At 66.2% G+C, this 8,297-nt stretch overlaps 2 protein-coding genes across 3 annotated transcripts in view; both read left to right on the top strand.

Moving 5' to 3' along the window:
* Positions 1 to 149: 149 nt before the first annotated feature.
* On the top strand, positions 150 to 7,384 carry PGAP6 (post-glycosylphosphatidylinositol attachment to proteins 6). 2 transcript variants are annotated; one of them, XM_044433375.1, is made up of 13 exons: positions 150 to 298; positions 1,899 to 2,076; positions 2,202 to 2,409; positions 2,639 to 2,772; positions 2,901 to 3,160; positions 3,397 to 3,719; positions 3,834 to 3,927; positions 4,118 to 4,241; positions 4,493 to 4,629; positions 4,773 to 4,951; positions 5,260 to 5,406; positions 5,996 to 6,112; positions 6,625 to 7,384. In XM_044433375.1, exons 1-13 carry the CDS (start codon positions 181 to 183, stop codon positions 6,919 to 6,921), a joined length of 2,316 nt encoding a protein of 771 aa, XP_044289310.1. In that variant the 5' UTR covers positions 150 to 180; the 3' UTR covers positions 6,922 to 7,384. The 2 variants fall into 2 exon arrangements, with proteins under 2 accessions (XP_044289310.1, XP_044289309.1); XM_044433374.1 differs by lacking the exon at positions 150 to 298 and having other exon boundaries at positions 944 to 2,076.
* A 459-nt stretch (positions 7,385 to 7,843) lies between these two features.
* MRPL28 (mitochondrial ribosomal protein L28) overlaps positions 7,844 to 8,297 on the top strand; it is a 6,488-nt gene continuing 6,034 nt past the window's right edge. The window contains exon 1 of the mRNA XM_044433398.1: positions 7,844 to 8,144. Coding sequence (XP_044289333.1) covers positions 7,851 to 8,144 — 294 coding nt within the window. The 5' untranslated portion in view covers positions 7,844 to 7,850. The remainder of the gene's footprint in view (positions 8,145 to 8,297) is intronic.

Below are 8,297 nucleotides of genomic sequence, written 5' to 3'. Positions count from 1 at the left end.
CCGGCCGAGCGGCGCCCGAGGCGGGCCGCGCGCCCAACCGCCGCTCCCGCGTCCCTCCCCGCCAGTGACGTCGGCGCCCCGGGCCGGGCCGGCCCGGTCCGTCCAGTGCCGGCCGGAGAGGGAGCGAGGCGGCCGCGATGGCGGCTCTGCCGTGAGCGAGGCCGCTGGCCCCGGCCCGCTATGGCTCGGCCCGCGCTGGGCGGCCGCCCGCACTTCCTGCTGGCCCTCCTCCTGGCCGCGGCCCGCGCCCTGCCCCCGCCGCCCCCCGCCAGGCAGGCGACGCCGAGGAGTACCGACGGTGAGTCGCAGGCAGCCCCCCCCCGCTCCCCCTCGTCCGCCGCCGCGTGCGGGCCCCGCCAGGGTGAGCGAGGAGCACTCCACGTACGCGCAGAGGCGCGCTGCTTCGGCGCTTGCTCGCCCTGGCCCCAGAGGCTAGGGCTGCCTTTGCTCCCCAGGCCAGCGGCTGGCGGAACGTGGCCTGCCCCTGTCTGCCCCGGAGACGCTCCCAAGCCAGCGGCGGGCGCGGGCTGTCACAGCCTTGGTCGGCCGGCAGGGTGGCGGAAGCCCCCGCAGGTGCCGCCCCCGCAGCTCAGGAGGAGCCCGAGGGCCACGCCAGGGAGGCTCCTGGGGAACCGGCAAGGTCGTGGGGTGGCTGCCGGCACCTCCCGGGCACACGAGGGTCCCCCGCCTAGCCTTGCACCCCTTCCGTGGCTGCCCCACCTCAGGCAGCAGCCAACCTCCACCCTGCCCCCCCCCCCCAGGCCGGTCGTGGGGTTCCTGTCAGACCGGCTCCCACCCTTGGGAGAATGGCCAGGAGCCACTGCTGTGGTTGGCAGTCAGGGCTGCAAGGGAAAGTGCTCTTGCCTGGGGGGGGGGAGGGGGGGGGAGGGGAGGGGAGGGGAGGGGAGGGGTGGGCTATCTGGGTGAAAGAGTGGCCACCAGGCGGCTTGCTTGTTCATACCCCTGGGGCAGAGAGTGCTTGGCATAAGCCCACAGGGCAGCGATGGTGGAGAACCCGGACTGTTTGGTTGTCCTGGCTGGCCGGCTTCTGGCTCCTTGGCCAGCGCTTCCAGTTCCTGCACTTTGTGCTGCCTTGGGAGGTGCGGCTGCTGGATGGGGCAGATGGTGCCACAACTTCCTCATCGGCCGCTAAGCCAGAGCAGGGAGACGAGTGCTTCATGGTTGAGCCGGTCGGGCAGGACCCCAGCCAGGCCTGCCACTGGTCAGCCTTTCAGCATTCCCTCTGTGTGTGTAAAGGTGACCTTTACCCCCGCTACTCCTGTGGGGGACTTTTCTACCCCCCCGTGCCCCCCCCGGGTGTTTGAGCTTGCAGAGGCCATCCTGCAGGAGTGCAAGGCCTGCGGCATCTTGGCCGCAGAGCCGGTTCCTTTCCTCGTGAAGAGCCCTTTCCGTGGCCCCTCGCCTGCTTGTGCTGTGAGTGTCCCAGGGCAGGTGCCACGGAGCAATGCAGTCGGGGTGGCTCGTGTCGGCGGTGAGGGACGCCTCACCTGCCGGGCCACTCGGAGAGCTCCTGTGCCAGCCGCTGCTTGGCAGCCACTGGGGGGGATGTGCTTAGCAAACAAGCAGCGGTCACGTCCTGCCTGTGAAGGCCAAGCCTGTGGGTTTGCCTGCTCAGCCCATTCTGGAAATGCCAGTCCGTGTGAGTGGCGATGCCAAAGTACACAACCGAGACTCAGCCTTGCCTGGGAGGAGGCGCCTGGATGGGCACCTTCGCAGACCTCTGGCCCTGCCTGGCCCTCCGCGGGGCACACCTACTGCTGCCCTTCCACGCGTGTCGCCGACGAAACGGCTCTCAGAGGGCAGACTGCCGCAGGAGGGTGGACGGATGCTGCCCCACTGCTTGAGGCCCTCCCGGTGCTCCTCTCCTCTCCTTCCAGACCTGACCTTTGTCTCCGAGTACTTCTCCCAGAGCTCCCAGAAGCTCTCCTTCTACACGTGGTATGGAAATGCCAAAGTCTTCCGCTTCCGTGTGCCGGAGGACACGGTCCTGCTGCGCTGGCTTCTGCAGGCTTCCCGAGGAAGAGGCCCCGAGTGTGGCAGCACTCAAGTCACCTTGTGCGTATCTCTCGGCACCCCGCCCCCCGTGAGGGGACTGCTCCCTGGCCTCGGGCCTTGAGCCAGGGGGCTTCTGGGGGCAGCAGCGGCCCTTGACCTGCCGCGTGTGTCTTGCTGCCTTCCAGCCACATCCGCCACGGAGCTCCCCCCGTCATCAATCCTCTGGGCACACAGTTCCCTACGAATACCAGCGTGCGGCTCTCCTACAACCAGAGCCTGGCGCTGGCCACTGCCACGCAGAACAGCACCTTCGTCAACCTGACCAGTCCTGCCCCAGGCGACTGGTTCATCGCGGCGCACCTGCCCCAGGCCACAGGCAAGATCGGTGTGAAGGTGAGAGAGGGCCGGGCTGGGGGCACGGCTGGAGTCCCCTGGGCTCTTGGGCCCCTGCAGAGGGGTCTGCTGCTACTTGTCCCCTCCTCCCCCTGCATGGGGCCTGTGCCTGGCATCCGGGACGCGGCAGAGGCAAGAGAATTCCTGCTCGGCCCCAGGCTGCGGGGAAGCCCACCCCGCTCTTGCTGGTGGAGGGGTGGAGGCCTGAGTGCGCATCCGCTCCCCACAGGGCTTCTCCGCGCCGTGCACCTACCTCTTCCAGCCTGACATGTTTGTGCTGCGTGCAGCGGACATGGCGGTCCTCCAGCCCGACGTGCCCATGCGGCAGACACTGGCCTGGCCGACCAGGCTGCTCCACGCTAAGTGAGTCGGGACGGGGGGGCGGCTGGCTGGCTGGCGACGGGACGTGTCGCTCCCACAGCAAGGCCCGCCCGTTGCGCGGCACCTCTCGGCACGCAGGCCTTGCAGCTGCGCCCTGCCTCCCTCCACAGGGTCTTCGTGCCGGCATACAGCGCTCTCCTGCGCCTGGAGCTGGGAAACTGCGTGATGAACGGCTCCACCGCCTGCTCTGTGCGTGTCACACTGGGCTCTGCCACGCTGTCTCGCTCCTCCCAGGAGGTGCTCACCTGCACAGGGGCCTGCAGCCTTCGCCTGGCCTCCCCCCCGTGGGAGAAGTGGCTGCAGATCACCGTGGAGAGCCTGCACGGCCCCAACACCAGCACCTCTCTTGAGATGGCCGCCTCCTTCACAGGTGCGCACCACCTTCGTGTTCCTGGCCGGGGGAGCCCGCCGGGGGCAGGGAAGGAAGGGGCCCAGGGGGCGAGGCAAAGCCAGGCTGCCTGCACTGATCTGGGCCCCAGCGCTTCCCTTCCTCGCTGCCTTTGAGCCCAGCTGCCAGAGGGCTTGCCGGGCTCCTGGCAGACGCCTGTCCTGCAGCCGCCTTCTCCGGGGTGCTCTGATGGTATTGCGTCTGCGCTTCCTCTGCAGCCTGCAAGCCGACCGGTACTGGCTCCTTCCTGAGCTTCTACCGCAGTCTGAATCGGAGCCAGGAGACAACCCTGCCGGGAGGCAAGCTCAATGCCACCCTGATTACTGGTGCCGGCGCCCACGACGCGCTTGGCCAAGGACATGCGTGCCTGCGCAGCCAGCCAGTTATCCGTGAGGACCTGGATGTTGTGTCTGTGCAGTTCCGGGTTCTTGATGGGTCCAACGTGCCTGTCCAGGCAGGTTCTCCCACGCTTCTCCTCCTGAACCTGAACTCAGGCATGGACAGTGGCGGGACTCTGGTGCTGACTCTGCTCCTCAACAGGGTATGGTGGGACCCTGGCAGCCCGTGGGAGGTGGGCTTTGTCTCCCGGGCTGCAGCTGGCCGCCTTGGGTGCCACTGGGCTTTTCCCAGGATTCAGCTGGCTCTGTCTTTGCAGACCTTGCCAGAACTCATGGACGCCACCGTCTGGGCCTGCCTGAGCCTGGCTTCCCCCGTGCTCTCTGCAAATGCCACAAGGGACTGCAGCACAGGTAGGAGGGAGGCAGCTCCCCAGCCCCATGCCGAGCCGACTGCCGAGGCTTCCCTTTCTCACAGCCCCCAAATCCCATGGGCCGGGCATGGAAGCAGACGAGCAGGTGTACAAGGCAGGCTTCCTGTGGCTGGCCTGGGTTCCAGCTGGGAACACACACATGCCCCTCTCCGTCCTCTCTCGCCCCACAGCATTCTTCCAGGGTTATCTGCTGAACGTGACCACGTCCTCTACACAAGCATCACTTGCCATCCCATACCCTGAATCCGGCTACTGGTTCCTTACCCTGCAACTCATCTGCCCAAAGAACCCGGGGTGAGTCCCATGGCTCCGCTGCTCTGCACCGTGTGCGGCAGGGGCTGAAGCTCCAGAGGGCAGCGGCTCCGGCGCCCTGCTCGCTCTGGAAGAGCAGGCCCCGTGCCTGGCCTCCGCCTGCCTGGCCGCCTTTTACCTGGTGCCCAGAGGGCCTGACTGAGCTGCTGGCAGCAGTGAGCTCTGCTTCCGTGGAGGCAGTGTTCTTGGCTGCGTCCGATTCACTCCTTCAGTGGGTCTTTCTCTTGCTGCAGGGAGTGTGAGATGGCCAACGCCCAGGTGGCGGTCCTCGCCTACCTCAGTCCCTGCTTCGATGACTGTGGGACGTATGGGCAGTGCAGTCTGATGAGGCGCCAGGGCTACCTGTATGCCGGATGCACCTGCAAGGCCGGTGAGCCCTGAGAGTGCCACCTGCTGGTACAGACTTGGGTGGGACACTGCGACCCACCCCGGGGGGAGAAGCAGCTGGCGGATGTGGCTTCCACAGGAGTACGCGCGATGGCCTGACCCTCCTCTTCCTTCCTGGCTTGGCAGGTTGGAGTGGCTGGAGCTGCACTGATGGGACCAAAGGCCAGTCCGTTGGCAGCCAGATGCTGGCCACCCTCTTGCTCACGCTCAGCAACCTATTCTTCCTGCCTGCCATTGCTGCTGCCCTGTACCACTACCATCTGGTGGAGGCGTCTGTTTACACCTTCACCATGTTCTTCTCCACCGTATGTCCCTCTTTCCCTTTTTCTTCGCTGGGGCACATGCTGTGCTGGAAGCCTGGAAGGGGGGCAAGGACTGAAGTGTCCATTCTCGGTGATACCTTCCCTTCCTTCCTGGCAGTGGGGAGGGGTATAAGGGGCAGCTCTCCAGCAGTCGACCTTCAGGTAGAGATGGGGCAGGAGGGCCATGCCTCATGACGCTTTTATAGATGCCAAGAAGGCGCCCTTCCTGGCCTGGAGAGCTTGCTGGCCTCCTTCCAAGCAGGGGGCTTGTATGCTGACTGTCTTCCTTCTCTTCCCCTTTGTGGCTCCAGTTCTATCATGCCTGTGACCAGCCTGGCGTGGTTGTGTTGTGCATCATGGATTATGACACAGTGCAATTTTGTGACTTCCTGGGCTCTGTTGTCTCCATCTGGGTGACTATTTTGTGCATGGCTCGAGTCAAGAAGATCCTGAAATATGTGCGTTTGGGGCAGAAAACAGTACAAAGGTTGCGATGGGAGGGGGGGCGAACATACCTGGAGGGACCTATTAACTATCATGTCATTTGCAAAAAGGCCTCTTCAAGCCGGGATAAACATACTGGGGTTAAAGGAAGTTGAGTCCAAACCCTGAGATCAAACAGCCTCATGTCTCTTGAAGGCTCTTGAACACATTGGATGCAAGCCACGCGAACCCTCAGCCGCCCTTCCGTGCCTCCGGCCAATCCCTCATTCCAGGGAAATTGAGAGCCGGACTCTGGCTGAGCCCTTTTGAGGGGAGCCGTGTTCCGAGGCGCAGCTCTGACCGGGCAGCAGCTCATGTCCCTTAATATGACGGGGGTCTCGCAGGGCTTCCAGGAGGCTGGCTGAGGATGCCCTCCTTGTGCACCAGCCTCCTCGGGTCAGTGCGGCCTGCGAGGTGGTCTGTGCATGTTTCAGTGGAGGCTGCAGTGCGGTAAGCCCAGAGAGGTTTTGGGTGCCGGTTTGCCTGCCTCCCCCCTAAACGGAGGCTGGTGGTGCCCGAGAAGAGCCACTGCCACCCTCAGCAGCTGCCTGCCTTGCCCTCTAGGTCCTGTGTGTGCTGGGGACCCTCTTCATTGCTCTTTCGCTGCACCTGGACCGCAGAGGGGTCTGGAACATGATGGGGCCCTGCCTGGTTGCCCTCATCATCATGACTACAGCTTGGGTAAGTGGCTGGGGTCCGAACCCCCCTTGCCTTGCCTTGCCTTGCCTTGCCTCCTGGACTCTCAGAGAGAGACTCAGCAGGGGGACTTGAGCATTCCCTGGCTCAGCCCACCGAGAGGTTGCGGCATGTGCCTCTGCGAGTACGTTGCCCAGTCTAGGAACACAGGGCAGTGCCTTACATTGAGCCCAGCCTTAGGAGCATGTTGACACCGCATGGCAAAGTCTTGTGGAGCCTCTTTCCCAGCCCTACCAGGAGCTGCTGCTGGGACTGAACTCGGGACCGTCCGCATGCCTGACTGGGCACTGCCACAAGCCTACAGCCTTCAATTAGAGCAGGCTGAAAAACAGGATAAGGAACACATTAACGCCCAGCTTGGCCCCACCGACTCCTCTGGCAGTCTCCTCCGCTGGTTCTGGTGTTCTGACTGCATGGCTGGAGCCCATGAGCCCCCTGCAGGACCACTGGCTGCCATTCCGGCTGGACTGGCCGGTAACCCTCGCTTCCTCCCGCAGGTTTATCGTGGTGTGAACCGGCGGCACTGCTACCCTCCATCGTGGAAGCGCTGGGCGTTCTTCCTTCTCCCCGGGATCAGCCTAGCCCTCATGGCTGTCCTGGTGTACGCCTTCATGGAAACCACAGAGAACTACTACTACACGCACACCATTTGGCACATCTTGGTTGCCAGCAGTGTGGTCTTCCTCCTGCCACCAGGGAACAAGCACAAGAAGCCCTGGGCCTGGTCTCGGGAGCTGCTCTCCCGCTACCAGATTTGCAAGAATGACCGAGAAGAACTCTATGCAGTGACATGACTGGCTGGGTGAGGATGGTGCTCCCGCCCTCCAGCCGCCTCCCGGGTTGTGGGCCAGAGGACTTCCCACACTTCCCTGCCCCACTCAGTCGGCCAGGAGGAGGCCAGGCCTTGCAGAAGATGGGTTGCACTGGATGAAAAACGGGGAGCTGAGTCCACCGTAGAAGGCTTGCTCGTTTTCATCCTATCCTGGGGGAGCCATCCTCACGGAGACGGGTCTGGCACGGAGCCCTGACCTAGAGTGGCGCTGGTGTGGGTGCAGGAGCCTCGGATGCCAGCGCTGTGCCGGACTGAAGTGGCCAAGAAACGATGGATTTTGCAGTCCCGGGAACGTCAGGGAGGGAGGAATGACGGCTGATCACACCAGTCTTCCCCGCGGGCTTGCAGGGTGGCAGTTAGTCCTTCAGAGGGTCCTGGGCGAGGCCCTCGGTGGCCCTGCTGGCGAACTTGGGAGCAGGGAGAGCGGGGCCAGCGGGACGAGGCGCTGCGCCTGCCGCCCTGCGCTCGCGTGTCCCGGCAGGAGCTCGGGGCCGCGGGCAGGGAGGCCGCGCGAGCGGGCTGGGCAGGGCGGGCTGGGGGCTCCGGGGGCAGCCCGAGCCACTGCCCCGGCCGGTTTGCTGGCAGGCTGGCTGCGGGGGAGCGGGCCGGCCAGCCCTGCGGAGCAGCCGCGGCAGCCTCTTCCCGCAGCCCCCGTCCGTCCGCTCGCTGCAGCCCGCGCCCTGCTTGCGCCGCGCCGCCCCGCCGTGTGGAAGCCGCGCCGCGCCGGCCCGCGAGCCGCATTAAAGACCCTGCGCCCTCAGCCGCCCCGCGTCTTTCTTGGCCGAGGCCTCGCCGGGAGAATGTGGGGGGGCCGCGACGTCGCCGCCGCCGCCTGCGCACTTCCGGCGGAGGTCGCCGCCGCGCCGCGCTTCCGGGCTCGCCGCGCCCGCCATGCCGCTGCACGCGGTGCCGCCGCGGCTGTGGGGGGCGCGGAGGCTGCAGTGCGGGCTGCTGTCGCGGCTGCCCGCCCACTACCTGCGCGCGCTGCGGGAGGACGAGGCCGCCGAGCCGCCCGCGGTGCACTGGCGACCGCGCGGCGCCAAGTTCGTGCGCGACCGGGTCACCGGGCGGTGCAGCCGCCAGCAGGACGTGCCCGTGGTGCCGCGCTTCCCGCCCGAGAGCGAGCAGGGCCTGTGGGGCGGCGAGGGCCTCGTGGTCGGCTTCCGCTACGCCAACAACGACAAGGTGCGCCCGCGCCCGGGATGAGGGGCGGGCGGGCGGGCGGGAGGCCGGAGGCGCCGGTGCCCTCGGGCTCCGGCGGGCAGCCGCCGGGCCGCGGAGCGGCAGCCGGGAGCCCCCCCGGCGGTGGGGCCGCGCTTCGCGGGCGCGGGCGCACCC

Source organism: Varanus komodoensis, unplaced genomic scaffold (assembly GCF_004798865.1).
Source record: "Varanus komodoensis strain SLA01 unplaced genomic scaffold, ASM479886v1 scaffold26, whole genome shotgun sequence".
NCBI lineage: Eukaryota > Metazoa > Chordata > Lepidosauria > Squamata > Varanidae > Varanus > Varanus komodoensis.
This window is presented reverse-complemented; position numbering and strand designations above follow the sequence as displayed.

What these genes read in the sequence shown, in the direction of transcription:
- PGAP6 (XM_044433374.1), top strand. Translation starts at nt 1,649, where the DNA reads ATGCCAGTCCGTGTGAGTGGCGATGCCAAAGTACACAACCGAGACTCA. An exon ending in CAGGCAAGATCGGTGTGAAG is followed by an intron (nt 2,410 to 2,638) that starts GTGAGAGAGGGC and finishes CGCTCCCCACAG; the next exon opens with GGCTTCTCCGCGCCGTGCAC. An exon ending in CACAAGGGACTGCAGCACAG is followed by an intron (nt 3,928 to 4,117) that starts GTAGGAGGGAGG and finishes CTCGCCCCACAG; the next exon opens with CATTCTTCCAGGGTTATCTG.